The sequence below is a fragment of the Sylvia atricapilla genome, chromosome 5 (assembly GCF_009819655.1).
Source record: "Sylvia atricapilla isolate bSylAtr1 chromosome 5, bSylAtr1.pri, whole genome shotgun sequence".
In the NCBI taxonomy this organism is placed as follows: Eukaryota; Metazoa; Chordata; class Aves; order Passeriformes; family Sylviidae; genus Sylvia; species Sylvia atricapilla.
In genome coordinates this window covers 63,308,349-63,332,331 of record NC_089144.1, presented here as the reverse complement: position 1 = coordinate 63,332,331, position 23,983 = coordinate 63,308,349, and the positions used below count along the sequence as shown (strand labels likewise).

Here is a 23,983-nt window from a genome sequence, read left to right as displayed (position 1 = left end):
GAACATGTGCAGCACAGAAGAGGTGACTGAAATTAGGCCAGGATCATTTATGACTCAGTGACCCCCATCACAGCATAAATATATCCAAAAAGGTACAGCAGCAAATCCTTCATGCTGTGCTGCACTGAGTCTGGTATTAATAACTCTACCAGAAACAAACATGTCAGGGCTTTCCAAACAAGATAATGTGCTTCCTGGAAACACTTTCAGCCTTGATGGTAATAGGAGCTGTTGCCACGTTATCATAAAGGTTCCCCAAATGAGATCAAGTCCAGTTCTACAGCAGATGTTGAATAAGAATTGCTTGATCTTAACCTATGTCTCAACTGCAATTTCACTGTTGGAATGAAGAGCCAGCAAGGCCAGAACTGACACACAGGATGACTGCTCCCATTTTCATTTGAAACATCAGGAAATTCCTCTAGAAGGCTCCGAAGTGTCTTTCAGTAGCTAAACAGAGCAAACACTGCTGCACATGGCCCCTCCACCTTCACTGCTCAGTCACTGATATTACACCAAGAGGCACGGTCACCCCCTTTTTATACAAACTTCAGCTGAAGCCAAAACCCTAAATGCTTCCATCCCATATCTCAGGAGCAGCCAGTTTTAAGATTTAGGATTATGCTTCAGTTGCTGGGCTTTCTAGGCCTGTCCTCAAGCAACTGAACTATATTCTTTGGGCTTTACATAAAAATTAACACACATTTATTTTTCAGTAAGAAAGCACCTGTAATACAACCCTACAGGACATGCAACGTGCTCTGAGGTTCATATAGCTCTGGCTGCTTTCTATTCCAGACAGAGCAATGCCAAGAAGTCATTAAGACAACAGAACTAAAGTTATTCAACGTCATCTGCAAACCATATTAGTGTAGGAAAATGTAACATCAAGACCACACTTTTGGAAACTTTTGTTAAAGACTGTTGTCATCTTACCTCGTCAGTAAATACGGTGAGAATGAGGCTGGATTGTCCTGCTCAGAAAACATTGGCATGGAACCTCCCATTATCCAGAGGCGGAAACACAACACGAGGATCGCCTTCAAGGAAGAACATCTCAGTTAGCAACACACTACAAAGAAGAGCTAAGACCTCCAGCAAATGTTTTGTTGTGATAGCTCTCCACGCTGTGCAAAGGGAGTCAGGTCAGCAGTTCAGGCAAAACTCAAATTTGCCACCTTACGGCGGGTGACAAACCTGCCAGCCCTCAGCACAGACAGCACACGGTGACTTTGTGTGTCCCTCTTCCACGTCTGCGTTACTGACAGCAACGACACATCTCAGTACCCACCACTAAGGCAGCGTTCTGAAGGACAAAACTGTCACTCTGCTGCACTGCAGACTGCACAATTTTGCTACCGACCTCTGCCTAAATGCAGAGGGGAAAATCATGTCTTAAATGTTCTTATCATTTATCCATGCTGGCATAGGTGTAAAGACAAGCTCCATCAGTGCTTCTCATGCTACAGAATCCTCATTCCTGGAAGGATTTCTACAAGCTGCCACTCCTTCACCTTTCTGGGAACCACTTGTCAAAGGACAAGCAAGGGGATCTTGCTCCTGGAGCAGCACAGGGAGTTGCACACCCAGAACATTCCCATGGAAGGGCTTGTTTTCTCCTCTGCAACATGCTGAGTCCTCTGTGGAGCACACCAAGCAGCAGTTTTTCTTCTGATTATTATGATTATGATTATGAGCCCTGCATTGGCATTAACAGCATGGCACTGACAAGGCAGCCCAGTGCCACAGAGACCCATGTATTTAGGCAGATGATTACATGGTTGCAAGGGCAACCACTATAAATCAAAAGAAGGTTCGAATTGAAAACCCAGTAATATTCTTGTTTCTGCCCAGTTGAAGTTCTCTAGACTAATTCCGAAGCCTGACTTTGTATTAAGATCTATCATCTGAACTTTCTGAGTCTTTTGGGATATCACTAAGCATTGCTCATTCTCACCAAATATACAGAAATACATGGTCAAGGCCATTCGTACTTACGTAACTTATCACCAAAGCAGCTCTCTTCAAAAAAGGCCTTCCAGTATACAAGAAATTCCAGTGGTTATTTGCAGTCAGGTAGCTGAAATATAAGGAAACAAATGATTGTTGAAGTACTTTGGACCACTAACTCATTTTTCAAATGGAGAAAAATGTGTACATTGATTTAACCAGCCTAAATGCAATAATAATGACATCACTCCTACTCTTCAAAGGTCTTTCCACATAAATAAAATATTGAGACTAGTTCAAGTAATACACACAACAATACATTGCAGCTTTGCCATCAAAATCTGGTTTTGATGTGTTTGATGGTTTGCTTTTTGTTTTTTGAGGGTTTTAAAATCTTAATAAACCCCTTAATCCTCCGAAAAATCCCGGGTGTATCTCAGTGAGATTGCTGTCTTCAGACTCCCAGAAGACTACAGCGAGACATAGTTTTAAAAGGTCACCCAAACAGAGCAATTCAATTTTAGACCATTATTAAAATGCAAAAACTCCTTGTTCCCAGCTCTCTGCTCAGTCTCTAGAGGAGAATAACTATCTAGCAGAACTGACTCTTAAGCATTTTTGGGAGCATATTCTGCACGCTTAAGTTTCATCACAAGTCTGCTGACAAAGTGCTATGATAATTAATTGCACAGAGACAAACACACAGGTGGCTTACTGTTGCAGGAATGTTCATAAAACCCTTCCTGTTTCTCAATGAGTAAAATGAAACTGTATTTGGAGCCAAAACTATGCATTTATTTTAATATAGAGCAGAAGCACTCGCCAAAGTGTAAGTAACTTTCTTAATATAACAAACAGTGCCATGTCCATGACATTCATTTCATGATAATTCCACTTCTATTGAACCTTATAGATTGCTCCATCATTCTAATAAAGCAATGACAAAAAAAAAAATACAGAAGAGGCAACGGGAATATTTTAAGCATATAATAGGTAAAAAACTATTGAAAAAATGACAATTTATTTGAAGAAGTTATTAATTGCAAGTAAACAAAATAAATTCAGAAGGAAAACATTTGCAGGTTCTTCAGTCACACAGTCACTATCAGGATACTCTATTTAAATGATTTACAAAAACTGCAGTTTGTATTGAACACCTTCAAGCAAGCTACCTTTCCAAGCATGAAATTCTCATATGTTTCTCCTGTGAACACCAAGCATATAAAAAACACATCTTATTTACTCCCCAAATTCCTTAAGACAGTCTATCACCTGATTGCTTCCACCCTTCAAGTCTTTGAAAAAAACAAGACTGAAGCACTTCCTAATGCAGCCAAGAGTCTTCAATACCTGGGGTTTTGTTCAAATTTTCTATAGTAGGAAGTTTGCAAGGCTGGTCACCATGGCAAGATGAAGAAAAGATTACACTGCAGAAAAAAAAGCACCAGGGCAAAGCCAGCAAGAAACAGAGGCAGCATTTACCGAGATGAAAGAAGTACATCTGGATGCTCTGCACAAAGGAATTGCTCTTCAGAAAACTTTCCCTAAGCGCCATGCCTAAAACTGAGGAACTAAACCACACAGTGTAAAGCAAGCCAGACAACTTTCAGTCTTTGGAGCCTACTTATTGTGAAACGTTGACATTTAAGCACCAAACTTGACTTAAATGTCAGACCAGTCTTCAAGGGCTGAACACCTCAAAGTGCAAAGTTTCTTGAGTTCCCACTGATTTTAATCAGGCTGCAGCAAGTACAAGGGAGATGAAACTAAGCCTTCAGCTTTGTCTCCCTATGAAAGGTCAGGTTGGCCTTCAAGTGCTCACCATGGCCCGGCTCCAAAGCCCACCGGAACCAAAGGGAAAGCCTCTCACTGACTTGAACAGCGTTTGGACCAAACCCCAGGCTTTTGTCCCCTACTGGAACCCTTTATGAAACTCAATCCCCTTGTGATTTGCAGCAGGAAGCGTTCGGTTGCACTCTGTTTACATTTTTATGTGTGAAGAGAGGAGAGCCCTCTATTCATCACACTGACTCTTTTCAAGAACCTGTTTCCACTCGCTTTTAACTCTGCAACACATTAGGCTGGAATTTTCCATTACAAAATGTTTGCTTTAGGTAGAATTATCCTGGGAAAAGATCAACTAGAACAGTTCAGCTCTTTCTCCAAGGCTTCAATTACAGACACAGGAGCATTTTTTATCAGTGTCAAGAAGTCTGCCAACTTCATCATTGAGAAGCGGCACCACCTCACACCAGTGACCCAAAACTTGTGATGTGGCCATCATCTGACCATGAACACTTCAATTAAAAAGTGAAACTTTTCCTTTTTGCCAAAGTTAAAGCTAACATGGTTCAGTGCTCAGCAAGCCTGCTCTCCACCCATCAGATCAACCTGCAGGAGCGGCACAAACAGACAGGTCACACTCAGTGCCTCAAAGCTTTAGAAGAACTATGTAGTTTTCCAGAGCACTGGGCTACCACTTGGGTCAGGAAGGTAGCCAGGAAAACATCTCACATCTGGTGCAGGTGAAAGAACACCACACGGTTTGTGCATTAAAACCAAATGAACTGCAAAAGGACACGGATTGGGAAGTTTGTTAAATGTCAGTGACAACGCAGCATGTAAAATGCAGTAGCTTTTTTCCACGTAAAATCTCAGTTTGCAAACATATCTAAGGTTACACCGAACTTTGTTCAGACAACCTTAAGATCAGCCAAAGCTCTCCATTTTCTCTTTAGCTAGGAGAAGTCAAGAAATTACTATTTTACCAGTTAAACTCTTTTATACCCCTTTTTAACAGCCGTCTTGTAAAAAGTCATTTACAGGTCAGATTTCCACACATTTGCCAACCTCTCCAGGCTGCCAAACATCCCTCTCTTCATGGAAACCACTCCCTATCACCTACTCCACCCCAACCAGCACAACTGCAGTGCCAAAAACGTGCCAAAACACACACATGCATTCACTCTCACACGAGAGTGGGTGTGGACAAAGTTAGGGAAAGCGTGCTGATGGCAGCACCACACAGCAATACGCCACTTGCAGTGTATGTGAACATTTCAAGGTGTGGGTATTCCAGATCTTCCCAAGAAGATTATAAAATTAGGAGAAAATCCAGATTATCAGGTTCCCTAAAACAAATGCAAAAGGAGCCCATTTGGGCAGAGGTTCCACTTCTGCATCATGCCAGCTTTCCCACAAAGCAACCCAGCATGGAATTGCCTGCTTGCTGTCTTTTAAAAGCCTTTCAGGAATACTTCCCAAAGCAACCAGAATCACAACAAACAATAAATCCAAGAAAAGCTTAATAATGCAGGGACTGCTCTCGCACAGTTCGAGCAGAGGCCAAGACAGATATTTGGCAGTGGCAGCTTCCTGAAAAGCACAGCTCATCCTGCAATCAGTTACATCACCAGGGCACTCCGAGGTTTTGTAATTGAAGACAGCAGAGTAGGTGGCCCGGTAAAATTCAATATGGTGCAGTTTACAGGAACAGACACTGTGCTGGTACCAGATGGGACTTGGTTGATCAAAACAAACTGGTCTAAGAGTCAGGCAGCTTTTCTGATTTGGCTGTGCCATTGGGGACACCTCGAGCTTACAGAAGAGTGTGGGGCAGCTCCTCAGCTGCTGTTCATTGCCATGGCTCTGTGAGCTAGTGCAGAGCCCTGCTGGAAACAGGCTGATCTCACACTGCAGCTGACTGAGCTCTGGCAGAAAACGTGAGCTTGCTCTGTGCTCTCTTCGATGGCTTTCTCAAGGGAAGCAAATAAACAGTTAAGATCTATGATGGATTCTTCAGCAGGAACGTCTAACAGACCAATGTAAGTATGCAGCAGAATAAGTGTTGGGGTATCAAGAGATTGTTTTGGCCAGGTCACTTCACTCTGAGAGCACCATTGTTCTCATTTATATTCTTCTTAGGAAACAGAGCCAGGTCCCAGCAACCACCAGAGTTCTGAACTAGCGCTTTCAAAGCCCTAATACTGTAGAAAGATATTGGAAAGATGAATAAAAAAGCAAGGCTGTTCTCTTATTCCTAATTATTGATAACAGTAAGACGCCTCTAATCAAGAACACTTTTAAACTTAGAAGGGGTTATTTTAAGTGCATGTCAAAGCTTCAGGTCACTGATAAATGCACACCTAATCCTAACTCAGCTTGACAGACTCCCCTGCTGAGAATAAGCAAGTTTTACAGGAGCCATATTCTGTCTACACACCTTACCTTTCCTACTTAAAGAAGACTTTGTTATCATCTGTCCAGACAGCTGCATCTTACATTGGAGAAGTAGCTTTTCCACCTAGCTCAGCCTATAATCCTCCTTGAGGACAGCCCTTGAGAAGAAAGTGTGTGTATGTGATCTCCCAGGGAGAAAACAAGAATAAAAATCCATCACAGAGCAAAAAGAACTGAATTTAAAAAAAAAAAAAAATCAATATATTCTACCACGTCTGGATGTTTAACTTGCTTAAAGTAGTTGTCAATTCAGGGAAATAAAATATCAGTCACAGCTGCAGGTTTTGCAAGGGAAAGGAAAGCTCTCCTGCTTCCTTCTTTATGAGTAGTCCTGACCTTCCCCACAGCATGTGTGTGGCATCCTTGCTCCTCATCTCCCTGGAGAGCCTCAAACCCCAGCTACTACTGCCCACGCAGACCTAGATGCATAAACACACAAACAGGAGCGGCTTTACAGGCTCTTTTGGGAGCCATGGAGAGGTTTTGTGAAAGTCACAACTGTTTTAACTCATTTTCACTGATAATATCGTGTAGTCTTTCTAAACATTTTCAACTGTGACCGTATTTGGAATTCTTGCTGTTTATTGGCTTTTTGGGGAAAGCAAGGGCACGGCACACACGGCAGAGAAGGTGATCCCACTCGTGGCTTTTCCTTATTCTCTTGGGCAGTATATACATCATTCTGTGTGGGATGAAAGCAGAAGAAGAAAACTGGGAGGAACGGGGAGAGGAGGAGAGAGAGGCACAGTAAGGGATCGGGAATAGAAAGAGAAAAAAGGAAAGGAGCAAAATGCACTTAACAGATCAAAGATGTGACCGAGCAGGAAAAAGGGTTTCTCTTCATACCAGACATTCCACCAACTCGAGGAGACAAAGTGGAGGAGGGCTAACACGAAAAATAAGACCTCACCAAAGTATGGCCCCAGATCCACCAGATCTCAGGAAACCAAAGCATTGAGCCTGCAGTTTAAAGCTTCCATCGATCTCAGCCATTTTGTTTCCTCTCCATCACATCCACACCTGAAGCATAGGCTCATTTTTCCCTGCTCTAGCCCAGTGAAGGGCTCCTATAGACATTTCAAGAAACTATACTATAGGCAGCACTGATAGCAGCTTTGGCTGCTCCCCACATCGAGTTACAAATCCCTGTTTAAAGCTGCATGTCCTTTTGACAAGCTTTATTCCTTTTAAAAATGAAAATTTTCTCTTCCAGGAGTTTACATTAAGCTGAAGCTGTTTTCTTCCTCACAAGTATCAGGTAAAATAAGTTTGGCTTTTCCTGAAAAAGCAACTGAAGAGACTTGCCCATGGTGACAAAGTTCTGAAACCACTTTATCGGGACAACTCAGTGGTTCCATTTTGGAGCAGAGATTTGTTGCTTAGCAGAGGGACTGCAGAGATGCTGCTGGTTTCGATTTCAGTGACAACTGACTGTTCCTGGGCACATGACAAGCCACTGGAAAAAGATCTCTATTTGCAATGCTCACTAGAGATCTGCAGCAATTCCCCAGGGTCTCCAGCCCTACCAAACACCATCTGTGAAGGAACAGCATCAGACTCTCCTTGCATTGCTCCTGCAGAGCCATGAGACAGGAGAATCTCCTGCAATGCCTGTATCCACCCTGGAGACCATTTCCTTGGACTGCAGAGGGCTGAAAATACGTGTCTAAAGCAGAGGCTGTGTGAGTATGTGTTACAAGGAAGAGAGGGGATAAAGGGAGAAGAAAGGAGGGCAGGCACAAAGAGGAGATGGAGGGGGAAAAAGATGAGTCAGGATGCCACAAATATGTGCCATATATATGGCAATATTCAGACCTCTGCTGCTGTCAAAGATCCAGTGGCAGTATCCAAAAAATCTGCTGGAGCTCCATGAACTTGGTGTCCCCAGTGAGCACTCAGGAGCTGCACTGAAGCACAGGAAGCAGGAAAAGCCCTGCTTTCCCCAGAGCAGTTCCACTGGCAAAAGCAGCTGTGCTCTCCCTGAACCAGCATAGCAGGAGCAGATGAACCCCAAACCACAGAGGACTCTGACAGACTGACTGCTGCCTTTTTGGCTGCACAGGGAAGATGATCTGACAGCACTGATCTACAGCTAAAGTCCAGCACCACATCCATGGACCACGCTCACTCTGCACGCCCAGGCAGAGAGCACAAGGTCTGCATGGTATCTAAAACACTCCCTAATCACAAAAAGTTCTCTTACCTGACAGCTTTTATGCGAAGAAAGGAGTAGGTTATCCTCCTCTCATGCACAAAACTCAGTTATCCTGAGTGTAAATTATTGAGGTGTCTCAGGGAATCAAGTGTCCCAGTAAAAATTTACGAGCAAGCCATAAAAGATGTGGAAGCCTGCTGCCTTGCTTTGATGCTCTCTGTAAAGGGTTTCATGTCACCCAACACTGATCCAGCTAGTCTGTTAATTTACAGAAAGAATCATGGTAGCTTTAACATTATTTATGTCCAATTGGTGAATTAACTTTTTGCTGTTGTCTTTGACAAGGACACCAATAAGCAAACTTTAAAAACAACAAAAAACAAACCAACAAAAGCAGATAAAGGGCACAAAAATCAGTGTCTGTGAGACTGTTTTAGGTTATCCTCCTTTTTACTCCATGCATCATCCCTAAAAATGGGATAGGCACTGATGAGAAGCAGAGGGGTAGATAAAAGTCAGCTGGTCCAAATCCCAAACCTGAACCAACTTTTTAAGGAATTTAAAACATTTTACTGGTACAGAATTTGACTTGAGGAAGGAGGGGAAAAAAGAAAACTTTCATGGACAAAGCTGCTCTCAATCAGGGCAAATGCTCAGTTGTGGGTTGTTGGGTTTTTTTCTTAAATATATTTGCTCAACTGAATTATATTTCATAAGTCATCATTTGGGTCGGGTCATCCCCCAAAAAAACCTTTTAGGAATGTTTGGAGAGGCACATAATGTTTTAGTTGTGAGCATTTCTGGTAAATCAAGTAGAAGGGGTAAGCAAAATACTGGTTTCAGAAGGAAATATGGGCACAATTTGCAAAGAAATGCAGGGAGAAGAAAAATCACCTGAATCACTGGGAAATGCTGCCTGAAAAGCATGGCTTTATTTCAAAACCTACCTGATTGGAGTTTTTTTAAATTCTTACATAATTGACTTGTAATCTGAAACTACTTGTAAAATGCAATTTAAATCCATATTTTGTACTGAATTGAGGAGGGGGGGAAAAATCAGGCATCCACTATTTGAATCCTTGAGATATCAGGATGAAAAGAGAAGCACTCATGACACTGCTTTGTTGGAGGAGGAGAACTGTAGACCTTGAGGACAGTAAAACAAAGTTTGTATGGGGGGACTGGTCCCTTTTCCAAAAACTTTTCCCATCCTTCAGCTACTTTAAACAAAGCTTACTGCGTGTCACTACTAAATACTTCAGGAAGAAGGTATTTCCATTCTGGAAAACTCTTAATCTGACATTTTCTCTACCCTGCCCCTTTGCTTCTGTCACATTAAATAAAGCAATCCGTAAATATGCCACAGACATCTCCAAATACAAAATAAATAGTAAAAAACTCCAACTTTCCTCGCTCTTTTCTCTGAGGAAAAAGTCTGCTATTTTTAACATCCTCAAAAAGAGCTTGTACTTTTTAAACATGGATGACATGAGTCTGTTAGCAATATAGTGAAGAATCAAAATAATATTCTTCAGAGCTGATATCCCCTTCAGAGAAAACTTTTTGATGTTTGCAATCAAATGCAACTCAATGCCAAAGTTATGCTGCAACACAGAGAGAATCTGAAAGAAAACAATTCAAAAATTGGCAGCCAATTACTTCGATTGTCAGCAGCCCTGTAAGTAAATAGTGCCTGCACTATTACTGTTGGCATGGAACACCAAACACTGTACTTCCAACAACTTTTATCTCTTTTCCTTTTCCCTACAAACATCTACAAATCTTTAAATTCTTCAAATTCAAAGGGGTCTGGTTCTTTCATCACATACATTTGTGGTTCAGTTATGATAGGGTTCATCTGAGAAAAAATAAAAATTAAAATCGGCAATAGCCAGTAAAGATTAGTGGCTTACTTTAAATGGATTTCCTCTGCAAAGCTATTCTTTGCATCTCATCTAAAAAGATAATAAACGGTAAAAGCCAAAAAGTACATCAATAAAAAAATAATTCTGAAACTTGGCAGAATTATAAAAAATAATTACATTTTATCCTATTTTGACCACAATTCAGTCTCATCCACTGCCAGAAAAATAAAACCACAAATCTTCCATTCTTCTTTAAGTTACTGAGATATATTCACTTTGAACTGCATTGGCAACTCCCAAAACATAAGCAGTAGCAAGAAAACAACACGATTTTGTAGTCTCCCTTTCCACAGAACTGGGCTTAAAACTATGGAATTTAAAAGCCTGGCAAGCATGAAAGATCCTGCACAGTTTCTGATGAAAGCTGATGGAATATTGCACTCGGCCAAAAATACAAGCAGCTTCTGCCTTGGGGATTTTGCCACAGGCTTTAACACACTCCCAACCTTTTGCAGGATGGGGCTGGAGCTGCCAGTGAGGAACCACATCTTCTCACCTGAGTGAGAGCCTCTGGCCCAGGCACCCCACGGCAGGGGCACAGCACCCACCTGGCCAGAGGGAAAACACATTGGGAACTTAGCTCAAGGCTTGTTACCTTCCACTGCTCCAACAAAACCTGTCCAGAGACTCTCGCTTGATTTACTCACATGAAACAGGAATTCGCATTAAATTAAGAGATTCTTTCTCTTTATTTGTTCTCCTTGAATGTTTGCACTGCATATATTTGATGCTATCATTAAACACAAAGAATAGCCCTTGCTGAATAACTAAAAGAAAAGTACCAGTCAGCATGGATAAAACTGCCAAGCAAGAAAGACAGAGAGCTGCTGTTATTTCTGTGTTTGAGTTATTGATTAAATGTAACATCCACAAAGCAGCCAGCAGAATTGTTATTCCACCAACATTCCTAGAGAAATAAAGACTTATTCCAAGTGCCAATCACATACACTCCTGTGGTTAAAATGCAATTAAACAAGTAAAGGATCCAATATACCTACAAGCCAGACCAAGACAAATCATAGGAAGCTGAACTGGGGAGTAAAAACAAAGGTTAAGATTTTTAAAACATAATTTAAAAATGGCAAGTGTCAATACAGACTGATGTTTGTAATGTAAGTCATTGAAAAAACTTTCAGGTTACAGGTATATGTATTATTCATACTCAAGCAAAAAGACCCTTTTCCAAAATACGTCTCAGGGCAGGAGGTTGCTGGAGTGTTTTCCGAGGAACAGAGAAGCAGAGGAGTGGAGTTTACCCAGGTGGCTGCTGCCAGTCAAAGCCTCCTCCAGAAAGCACCAGCTCACCCAAGTGCACTTCACTGGAGCAAAGGTATTTTGTCTGTTCGGTTTTATTTCCTCAGACTGACAGCTCAGGGCTATGATGGAGAAGATGCAAAAGGGCACTTTTCACACGAGCCAGAAAGAAACAGACTTCTCAAGATGGATGGAGCTAAACGAGGCAAAGCCTTGATGAACATATTGTGCTTCAGGCAACTTAATAAAACTCACATTCACAAAAATCACTATAAATCGTCGGCATGAATTTAAACTCTTGCCCAAACCATTACTTGCATTACACCTCATGGGCTGCTCACCTCAGGGACAAGGAAAAGCTCTGCCCACCTCAGCAGTACCTATTACAGAGCAATAAAGCCTTGCTCCCTTTTTTTTTTGGTTATTTTTTTGTTATTGAGGGTTTTTTAATGATCTTGTTGGAGAGCCCTGAGCAGATCCAGGAGTGCCTCCCTTTGCAAACAGCCACCTGCCAGCACAGCAGAGCAGCTGTCTCCAGAATCAGGACAGAGATATGGAAACACACAGAGGCAAATTGATCCCATCGATCTCTCGGAGAGTTGAGAAGCACACAGTCCTCAGAGACCTTTATTATTTCACTGTGCAATGAAAGGGCCTGGCAGTAAACTACAGAGAGGCAGTTTTATAAGCTGGGAGGGAAATGATTATAGAACATTATAGAACCGTAGCAGTTCAGGGATCTTCCAGCTGGTTTAAATGATTTGACTTCCTTACAAACATATTGAAAGGGAGAAAAAAAAGGAAAACTTCTGAAGGTCAGCCATGAGTGCTGTAGGTACCCCATGAAGCAGAGTTACCAATTTACTCTCAAGCATTTTATGTAGAGATGAGAACAGAGCGGGAGAAAGGAGGTTACTGCATCCATTTGCAGGTATGGATTAATACCCATACACAAATGAGCAAAATAGAGTGAGAGACCAGAGAGCACCACTGAGCCCACTGACCACAGCAAGCAAACACTCAGCTATAAAATCGTATTTCCCCAGGAAAGTGCTGAACTGACCCCACTCTGCTGCCGTTCAAAAGGTAACTTTTGCTTCTGAGGGAAGTACCAGCAATTCCCAGAAATTTCTAAAGAGAACAGGAGCTAATTCTTTGCCTCCTTCATTTGGTTTTCCTGCATTATTACACAAGTTTAGCTATTGTATGGTTTTGCAGGGAAGCAGTAACATATCTAAAATGCCTGGAGAGGAAAGAAGTGTTTGTTTCAGTTGAAACTTTTCAGTTATTTCAAGCCAGATATGTAAATAGCTTTACCAGCCCCACACTGCACTTTCTTATGCTCCATAAGAAAAGTACATGGAGTTGCACTGACCAGCCTTCAGCAACCCAGGCTGGTGAGAACAAGAAGGAACATCTTAACAGCTTCCTTTTCCTATTCCACCCCTGGGAGAAGTGTGACTGCTACTGAATCTAGCTCTTTTTCTACATTTCTTATTTAGAAAATGTCCAAAATACAAACAAAACTTGTCATTCACTCAGAAACCCCTTCTTTCATTCTGTATTTTGGGGAGGGAGGGGGGTTTGCAGATGGTCAGGATTAATAAAAACCAGTGTCATTTAAGCATAGTCTTCTAGGATGTCCAGGTGCTTTTGTTTTGGTGGGTTTTTTTTTTTTTCATTGGGATGAATCTAATAAATTAATTTTCATCCTGCTGGGAGTTTCCTTCTTCCTCCAAGGTCATCAGGCCACCCTCTGCTTTGGTTCCTCACCCTCTGTGTCTGTCCCTGGGCACAGAGCAAGGCTGATGGCCAGCTGTGGGGTTGGACCTCATGCAAACACGATCAGGATCCCCTGTCTGCCCCTCCAGGAACATCTGCAGAAGAGGGACTGGGTTGTACCATATCACACCCCTTGCCTCAGCCAACCATCTCCCAGTCGCACACAAGCTCACTTTAAAAATCAAATGTGCCAGACACCTCATTTATTTCCATTTCTCTTTCTCTCTTGCTGATCTGCCTTCCTGACTCTGCAAGGCCAGATCTGATAAAAATAATATCAGCATCCAGCAGTTATAGTAAAGGAAGTCAAAACCCTACAGACCTCTATTCCACTCTCACTTCTGTCAACAGCTGGCCCTTGCTGACTTCACAGCAGGAACCATAACTTCTTTCCCCTTCTTTATGATTACTTTTTAGAACAACTCTTGGTGGAGAGCCAGTACTTGATGAAGAATGAGACAATCCCACTGGGTGCTATCCATCAGCGTCCTGCCAGCATTCCTGGCGCTGACCAACGCAGCATTCAGGATTTACAATGCTCTGTGAGCACATCACTGCTCAGGATCATCACCCTCCACCCCGGAGGGCATGCTCCCTCTCCTGCCCTCTCTGCCCTGCCTCAGACAGCGCTCAGTGGGAACCTGACAGATCAATCCGCTCTCACAGAACAAAGCACCCCAAGACACCCACTAAAATCCTGGTGAAAGCTGTTTGAAACCCCTGTGGGAACAGTGGCAGCAGAGGGGGTATTCAGCAAGGCTGACTTTAGTCAAGGGAAATGAGCACCTCGTGCCCCCTTTTCGACCAGCAGTGAATGGGGAGGGTGCAGAGCCATCCACCCCTCTGAGCTCATCCTCTGGGGACCCTCTTTCTCTCCATCAGCAGCAGAGCTCATCTCCTGTGGACTTCGTTCCCCCAAACTCCACATTGTCCAGATGCAGCTCAGGCCTGACAAAAATAATTAGAGCAACTACTGGAGAAAAACATCTTTTGGATCTGGTGTTTCTTGTGCACAAGAGTGCAAGATACCTTCACCTTTTTGGCACACCTGTCTTTGAACTCACAGCAACTGACACCAGCTTTGATGGAAAAACTGTTGCTGAGCCTCAAAAGGCACAGGGCTGGCTTTTTCCCTTTGCTGCTCTGTGGGTCAGTCAAAGAGATTCATAAAAGGAAAAACTTCTGTCACCTCACAATTCCAGCACATAGGCTGCCTTTGGACAGGGGAAAAAATATGACTACAAATAATGTTGATATGGTAACACATGTTTAAAATCAATAATGAGAAGGCCAGAGGAGAGCTTATCCAGAATGCTAAGTGCCAGCCTTTCTTCCAGCACTTTGGCAGAGGCAGCTCTGGAAAAACAAGGCGGAGATAGATACCTGTTTTATGGCCTGCAGCTTGTCTGTGTCCATGCAATCACACCTCAGCCATCTGCTTCAGCCAAACCCCAGGGGCCAAACAGTTCCCAAGATGCAGAACTTTGGCAGGGTCTTTGGGACCACACGCCTCAGGTCTGAGGGGGAGCACCTGGCTGCCCCACAGCCCCTGAACCCCTCCAGAGCATTCACCCCTCCATCACTGCCAAGTTCAGCATGAGCTGCACCGCTGGCCTTCTCCTCAAAGATCCAAATTTTGGAAACTATCACCTCTGTCTCTGTGTATGTAGGCAAGGTGTCCAGCCCACAGTCACCCACACTGCCTATCCAAGGACTCTCCAGGAATGTCCTGGTACAACGCACCTTCACCAGCAAGGAAACGTTTTGTACCAAGCAGCTTTTCATCCCAAATGGCTTCCCTGCAATTTCCAGAAGCACCAGTTATCCAGCCTCCCAGATGTCCTCAAGCTGCTTCATGGACCCTTTTAAAAGCAAGCATGTGGAAAATGCAGAACTGTTCCCATGATGAAGCCAGCCATTTTAGAGGAACCACAGATGTGACTCCTAACATTCCTAACACTGGTTTCCATAAAGTGTATTCTGTAACCAAGTCAACCATGCCAAAAAAATCCCCAAACACTGCAAACACTTTTCTCACGTTTGGGTCAACACTGAGAAGTGACCCCTTCTCCAGTTTTGTCTGCTGCCGATGCACATCTCAGCACTGTGGTAACCACCTGAAACACAGACCTGCTTCAAAGCATTCACAGTGGAGACTGGGAAAAAGGGCTTTCCCAGCCAGCCTCATCTGGCATAGTTTATACAGGACACACTCAGCATCTTTACCCTACTGTGGCCTGAAAGCAATCCAGAAGGTTTTGTGGTTTCCATTCCTTCGACTGCTTAAAAAAAGGATGTGCTCCACCTTTTAAGAGACCAGCTGACACACTTCAAAGTCTCCTTTTAATTTCTATCATGAGAATATAGAGAATGGGAAGGCTGTGTAAGGAAATACTGGTTTGAAAATAAACTAGTGCAATATGAACATGGTTCCTAAGATTTCAATAGGGATGACTCCTACCTTCAGGAAGAAAGATACCTGACTCCACTAAAAAAAAAAAATTTATATGCTTTAATGAGACTAAAGTTTCAGATTATGTGAGTTAAAGAAAAGCAGGAGTTTTTACCCCACCAAGTTTGGGTTTTTTACCTGTCTTTTTCTAAGCCTAAAGACCTGTTAGATTATTTTTTTGCCTAGACTCCAAGGCATACACTTTTCTCCAGGAGACTGAACCACTGCCAAAACCACACTGCTATTCAAGGATCTTAACATGCTTTGCAAAAACATTAATTAAAACTCACACAGCAAGAAGAAGGGAGTAAGGCAGGATCTTTTATTTCACAGCAAGGAAGACTTCACCACCCAAAAAAAGGGACAGAAAGATTTGACAACATACCAACCATTTCAGAGAGAGTGTACCGCAGAGAACAGCAGAGAGGATGCTGGGAGGGCAGAGAAGTGCAGGAGGAAGATAAAACCCAGCATTTTTAAGTCTTGGCAGTGCTTTTGCTAGACTGCGTTCCTATTACACAACATGAAGTTGGTTGTGATTGAAATTGGTGATTCAAGAGTCAGTTTCCTTGCTCCTGGCCTTCCTCACCACACCTACACAACTGCTGCAGCCAAAGACACCATCCACACCATCCCAAACAAAGCAGTCGCTAATTAGCATCTCTCATTACAAGGATGTCTCCTCTGCACTTCTTTGGAGGTTTATCACACAGCCATTATCCCTTTCTACAGCACGATTTCCAACTCGACTGTGGCAAAATCAGGCAACAGCTATTTAAATGCAATTTGCAACATGGTCTGTGTGTATTAATTTCTTAATGTCTTCTGGGAATACAGTACCTAATCCATAAATAAACATCCGTTTGCTTAACAAATTTGTGGACAAAAGAAAAGTAGAACTAAAAGGACAAATTCATTTCTACTTAATTTTACACACTTCTTACTTCACAATGCAGCAGCACCATTCCATCAGAGAACTAAGGTTAGGAAAGCTCTTAATAGATCCTTACCACCACGGCAGGGCTAGAAAGGAAAATAAAGAGCCTTGTTCACATCAGACATAATTTGCTCCTTTTTTAATTGTTATTTCCCTTAAAGAAAACCCCCAAATCAAGTTCTTGGTCACTGCTCAGTACTCCTGCAGGCAGAAAAGACAGCCTGCAAAGCTGTGAGTTCAGCAGAACCACAATGCTTTCCCGAAGGCAGCAGGTCAGTGAACATTGTGGTTTTCTATCCAGAAGACTGGCACACATCCTAAGCAAAGGTTCCATCCACTTGAGCCACCACAACATGTGGGCAGGAAGGAGGAATAAAGCAGCTGACTGTGGGGAGCAGAGCTCCTTAGGTTCTGCTTCTTAACATAAATAGCTCCATACAATATAGTTTACTGAACCAGAACACCAGAAAAATTAAGAGGAAATCTGTAACTCCTCACACTTGTACATTTTCAGCTCTTTGGGCCTCAGTCCATAACTGACACCATGGCTGTTACTGAGAGCAGACAGTGTGGCATTCATGCACGAAATCATCTACTGCCTGACACCAAAGGCTCCTCCTTGCAACACAAGTGTTTAGTCCTCACACCAGGTCGAGAGACTGTACCACAGAGTCTATTTTTGTCACAGAGAAGAATATTTTCAGATCATCAAATTTGTTTCCAAAACAAAGGAATTTAACTCCCAAAGGCTGCCAGGGAGAGGGAAGAACAACATTCCTTCCTCTGCTCTCAGGAAATTACTTACCCAACTGCTAGGAGGTGTTAAGACGACTGAGTCTCTTCCTGATGCCAATACTGGAAGGTGTCACATGCCTTCATGTCACTCTGCTGTCAGAGCATGGTGAGGGAGCCCAGCAGCACACACCCAAGCTCAGGCAGAAAGTTTATTTTGTCTTCTCTGATCCAGAAACACTTCAGACCACTAATATGTGCAGCTTCAAGTTATTTCCTCTCTGACTTTTTTTTTCCTTTAGCTAAAAAGGAGTTGGTACCATTGCTGAGTGATGGTGCCTCAGTCAGAGCTGGAGAGACACTGGTCTGAAGCTGATGCTCGGCAGCTGACGGACAGAACAACCCAGCCCACAGAGGACTTCCCTCACCTGCAGCAACTTGAACATCCAACAGCAGCTGCTGTGTTGTCTCACATGCCCATGAATACCAGCAGCAGCCAAGGAAAGAGGCCAGCTTCACCTCATGGCTGAAGAAGAGTCAGTCAGCTCCTGGGCTGGGCTGAGTATGGGGATGTTATAAATGCCTATTATAAAGTTGGCTTTTCACAAGATGTGTGCTGTATGATTAATAACTTTGTGGTAAGGATATAAGTTTTTATTTCTGCTGTTAGTAAAGAAAATTAGGCAGAGTGGTAGCAGTGATATAGTATGCTTAAACTGTCTGTTTGGCCGGGATAACATCCAGTGAACATGTAAAGAAGACTCTGCTATTGATACACCAGCTCTCAGCATCTCCCATCTGAAGAAAGCACGGACCAAGGCCCAATCTGGAGATGATAATGAAGACACAGCCCAGAAACACGCAGCTCTAAAAAGGCAGACCCAAGGAGGGGCCATGCAAAACAGTCCCTGGAATATGGAAACTAGTTTATGGAAAAATATGAATATTCAACAGACTGATACAACAGAAAGGGTATTTAAAGAAAGCCTGTGAAAGAGCAGTTTGTGGACTTGGCAGAATGCCAAGTCACCCGGCCGGCCGTACTTTGCTTTTTTTTTCCTTATCTCCTAATTGTCTTATCTTTTATTAAAACCTATTTCTTAAAATCTACCAAAAAGGTGAATCTCGTTTTTCACAAGGATGACTGTATCTATGCATCTTCCAAAGGGGACAGAGATGAAATAAGGGCACACCCTTCCCCTGGAGATTTAGCATCCCCTTTCAGACTGTTCAGCCAAAAAGGAGCAAATCACCCTTGTCCAGCAACAGGAATCTTTCTGTGGGACTTTGTGGCTAGAAATCCATGGCAAAGACAGAAGAAAAAGCAGATGTCTCTCTGGGAAGACAACACTCTGGGACACAGAAGTACACTACCAGGAAAGGGAAGATAATAATCCTTTTCTAAAACTATGACTATGTTTTCTCTGCTTAGAGGCTAAATCATTTTCACAATCCTTCAGACTCTGCCATAATAGGTAAGCAGCACCCCATCAGCACAGTAAAGGAAGCCTAGCTAACACGCTCATGGAAAGGGAGCTGCGGTCTCCAAAAGGCTGAGAGAATGAGAACTAAAGCCTCTGCAAGTCCAGAAGAAAATAAGAAGCAGCAAGTTTCTTCACTAATATGTGGGGAAAGTGTTGATATTTACATTTTGGTCCAGTGTTAAGTTTCAATTCTCATCTGAGAGATTGGATATGTTTTGCACTAGTGTACAACAAGGCATGAGCACAAGCCCCTATACAAAATAGTTCAACTTCATTTTTGCTGTATGCCAGTTACCAAGGTGAAGCAGAAGGCTCTCTCTAGTGCTTCACTCACCTATGAAATTGTCTTGGTTTGGGAAGACAGGGATCTGCCAGGGAAAGCCGGAGCTCCCCTTGGAATGGAGAATGTAAACTACCGCTACCACCATCCTTTTTCCCAATTATAATTTTTTCAGTTAAAAGCTTTTAGGCAAAAGATTTCGGAAATAGAAATAGCAGTTATTTACTAAAATATAACAAAACAAACAAACGCAACTACAGCATTGATAACAAAAACAGTACCAAGAACTTCGAGGACTTTGCTTCACAGAAATTAACTTAAACATATCTGGTGGGGATCCTGATGGCATTTTTTTCACCCCACACATTTGCAGTTGCTGATGGTTTTTGTTCTGTGCTTTCTCAAAATGGCTACAAGTCAGAATAAAAAGCTTAAGTTTCTCAAACTGCTGAGACTGCCATGGCACTCGACCAAAGGACGTAAATAAAAATGAAAACAAGTACTCATAACATACACTTCTCCTTGGCAAAACCAAAGGCAACTTCCCTGGAGAATCCTGACAAAGCCAGTAAGAAGGTTAGTATGTTATTTAGTAACAAGAATTTCCAGTCCTGTGTCCCCTCCCCAGAACATAAAGAGTTGCTGCTGGATTGTCAGACTTTAACCCCAGTTTTGCTCCTCAGCAGTCTCTCTAGTTCTGTGTGCCCACACATTAACAAACAGGCAGGAAGAGGAAGGAGGATAAAAGAGATGCACAAACACAAGGATTAAGTGGGCAAAAAATGGCTATTGAGGCCTTTGGGCAAGGCAAAGAAAGCATTCCAGGCAAGCTTGTCAGACAAACAGCCTTCCAAGGAGAGCCTTGGAGACAATCCAACTGGACACACACAGCATTGAGCTACTCTGTGAAAGGAATTACATAACTGGCTGTGCACGATAAGCCAAATAGTCCCTTACCACCCGATGTTCATTTGACAAAAGTGACCATTCGCAGATTATCTTCTGGATTCTGTTAGTTTCCTTGGGTTTGGGGCTTTTTTTTCTTTTACTGAATCAGAGAGTATATCTCCTTGCCAAAGCCACAGCGAATCCCATCAGAGGAGGAGTCCAAGAAAATCAGCATTAACCAATTGGGAAAGGCCTTAAAAATTAATGATCTAAAATGCACCAAGCTTAGTTTAAGAAGAATCTCAAGAGGCAGGTGAAGCTGGTGAGATGTGCACTGCCAAACATCCCATCCCCTAAGCCTGCAGCTTTACCATGAGGATCCTGGGGATGAGGAAGCCTCATGTGTGCTGCACATGAAGAGAACTACAGCAATCTACACCAGTTGTTCTGCTGCAATGACCCCGTAATCATCATCATGATGTGTCCCACTTACTGGGGGCTCTGCCAGAGGGATTAGCAGATTGTGATCATTACACTAAGCTCTACTCAAAAAAGCATTAAATGTAAGGACCTAAACGTTCAAAATAATTTCCTGCTTAAGTACCTCAGCGTTTGGGGCGCTCAAGAGGAGACAATTCCTAACTGGCAGAGAGCATTACCCTGCAAATGATTGCACAGGGAATCCCACATCTCAAAAGCAGGCCCTGGAAGCACCATCTGGAGTCCCTCAAGAGCCCTGCAATGTTATCCAGTTGAAAAGGCTTTGCTAAATCCTTTGACACCGTGTCCCCAGAGCATTTCTCCAGACTCACTGGCAGCCGATGGTTTGGAGAGGTGCAGTGCTGGTTGAGTAAAAATCTGGCTGATGGCCAGGCCCTGAATGAGGTGGTCAAGGGAGTTATATCCAGCCGGGGACTGGTCACTGCTGATGCTCTCAGGGGTGCGGTCAGCTCTGTAAACACCTTTATAATGATCCTGACAAGGGGATGGAGTGCTCCCTCTGTCAGCTTACAGACAGCACCAAGCTAGGAGGAGAGAAGGCCATGCAGAGGCGTCAGGACAGGCTGGATCCATGGGCTGAGGCCAGCTGTGTAGGATGCAACAAGTCCAAGGGCTGGGTCCTGCTCCTGGGTCACCAGAAGCCCTGCAGCGCTGAGAGCAGGCTGTGTTCAGCTGGGGGTCGGTCTCTTCTCCCAGGTGACAAGGGATAAAACAACAGGAAATGCCCCTCAAGTTGTTCCAGAAAAAGTTTTAGATTGAATATTAGGAAAAATTTCTTCACTGGAAGTGTGGTCAGGCACAGAGTGCCCAGGAAGTGTTCAGAAACACTCTGGGGCTGTAGTTTAGTGGTGAACATGGTGGAGCTGGATCAATGGTTGGACTCCATGACCTTGAGGGTCCTTTTCAACCTTTGTGACTCTATGAAAACTAAAGTTGTCTTCAAACATATTTTGGGTGATGACCACACCATACTGAATTCCCAGGATTCCTGTCTTCCCTGAAGCTTCCCTCATGTCCTGACAGAATTACTGGAGGACAAGAACACACTGAATCACCGGACTAATCAGCATCAGTAATCACAAACTCTCATGTCTTCCCGTGACAGTGAGATACCTTTTTGTCAAAACATCTGCCGTGAGTTTGATATGAAAACAGCTCCCTTTCTCAAGCTCTCACATTATGTTTTTTCTGCCTTAATACTTTTTTTTTTAAGTAAAATAAGACATAAGATCTGTCATCTACTAAAATACAAGCTTTAAAGGCAGAAAACACTTTCAGAAATTATCTTAAGAATCTTACTGAACTTGATCAAATCTTGAGTCATCGTTCTTTTCATACAAGTGTGCACTTCATTACTTGGTAATGGAACAATAATTGCTCTTCAGTTATGCAAGATGCACCTCTAATTTGTAAGGGGTTTGTGGAGAGGTAATGACAGATGCTTAAAAAAATCAAATATGAGAATATGAAAAGTCGTTATGTAAAAGATAATGGTAACCATACAGAAATCTGACAGCTGGGTCACAGTCTCAGCTGCTACAAGGCATAATGCAGATATTTTGGTCTTATGCATTCTTATACACTGCACCTGAAGCCAAATTATTCATATGACTTTGCACTTTAATCTAACAGAATCTCGCAAATGAACCATCATCTGTGTAGGTCCACACCTGACATCAGGAAGCTTTCCTGACAGCTTCCTACACACTCCAGGTAAGGGCTGCCAGCAACTCAGCAGAAGGCATTTTTCCCCTCTGAAAGTATGCTTCCTGATTATAAAACATAATGGATACGAAATAAAGGTATTCATCTATCTATTTTCTGGTTTCTAAAAGTAAATTCAATTTAAAACCTGCTAGGAGCTATATTGCGAGGCACGATCTTGTGTTAAAAGGGACAATCATCCCAAATTTTCTCCATTCCCTTTTCTCCAACTTTCAGCACTGTGAGCAGGGGCTCAGTGCAGCATTTCAAAGACCACATGTTCGCTCACAGCCCTTCCAGACCAAATGTCAACTCCAGGCTGGAGCACTCGCGTTTCCTGATGCATGGCAGTGCTCCTAAGATCAGGAGCAGCACACCATCCAAATGTCATCTGTGTGTGCAGATGCAAGATTAAGTGCACCTCTTCGTATAACTAATTTTCCAATTAAGATTGAAACACTGTTGTGCTAAAAACACAACAAGCACATGGGAAGAACTTGTTCTTGCTCCACAGGGATTTATTATCCAAGATACACCAATTTTACTCCAATCTAGCTGGGTTTACTCAGCATAGCTTTTACAATATGTCAATTTTGCGCTGCAAAACATAACTGTATTTCACTGCTTTCAAACTGTTAAGCATGACATCCAAGGGAAAAAATTTTTAAAAACCCAAACAAAACAAAGATTGGCAAATGCTTAGAAAACTTGCTTCAGCCACTCTGATCTCCGTGCCAGTGCAGACATATTATTAGCAGGACCCAACTATCTAATGGGAGACTTGTTCCAATCCAAATACATAAACTGCATCACAAGAGCAACTGCTGAGTACACGCACCCAGAGGAAGCCCAGCCTTTCATCTGTCTGGAAGAATGATAAAACAACAATCACAGACTGCAAATTTTTCAGCTAGGAGAACCCTGTTTAATCTACTGGAAAAAGACATAATGAGATGCAGTGCTTGGCAGTTGAAATTGGATAGATCAGACTAGAAATAGGGACATTTTTAATAGTGAGAATAGCATACTGCTGCAACCATCCACCTAAGGATTATTTCAAATACTCCCTTTACATCTAGTCCTTAAAGTCAGGGCTGCTGACAGATGTGTGTGTGACACAGCTCACAGAGAAATGCAGGCTTCCTGCAGTAATTCTTACATGGAGATCTGTCTCTTGCACCATGCTCTAATTCAGATTCGATGATCATAAATGGTCCCTTCTTGACCTTAAAAATCTACAATGACGCTCAAGTAACAGCAAAAATTACTTCAAGGAGTCGCAGCTCTGCATAGCCCAGAGAGATTACAAACTGTGTGACAGTTGTGCACCAATAGCCTGTGTCATTTCCATCCCACACAAACAGGCCGAGGGCCACAGACAGATCTGGGCAGCCAGGAATCAAATTTAGTCCCTTGCTCCTGTGTTAGCAAAAGCTAAAAGAACTGTAAAAAAATATACCATGTAGCTTGAAGAAGCATTTCTGCCCTAAAACAGCAGCTGCCTGAAGTGTCAAGGACTTTGAAAAGAAAGAAAGAAAAACTGGTCTAATCCACATTTCCCAGCAGAGGGTTGCTACACTGTGGTCTTTACAAGAGGAGCACAAGCAGAATAACAAAAAATTCTCTCTTCCCCAAATAACTAAGCAAATCTAAAAGAGTTAATCCTGGAAACATTCTCAAAAGATTAGCCACGGCTCAAC

At 42.8% G+C, this 23,983-nt stretch overlaps 1 protein-coding gene across 2 annotated transcripts in view; it reads right to left on the bottom strand.

Annotated features, from left to right (window-relative positions):
- Positions 1-23,983, bottom strand: part of TMTC1 (transmembrane O-mannosyltransferase targeting cadherins 1) — a 135,291-nt gene that overhangs the window by 81,161 nt on the left and 30,147 nt on the right. For both annotated transcript variants that reach the window (XM_066319771.1, XM_066319772.1), the window contains exons 6-7: positions 1,999-2,080; positions 937-1,040 (exon numbers count right to left, since the gene is read on the bottom strand). In XM_066319771.1, coding sequence (XP_066175868.1) covers positions 937-1,040; positions 1,999-2,080 — 186 coding nt within the window. The remainder of the gene's footprint in view (positions 1-936; positions 1,041-1,998; positions 2,081-23,983) is intronic.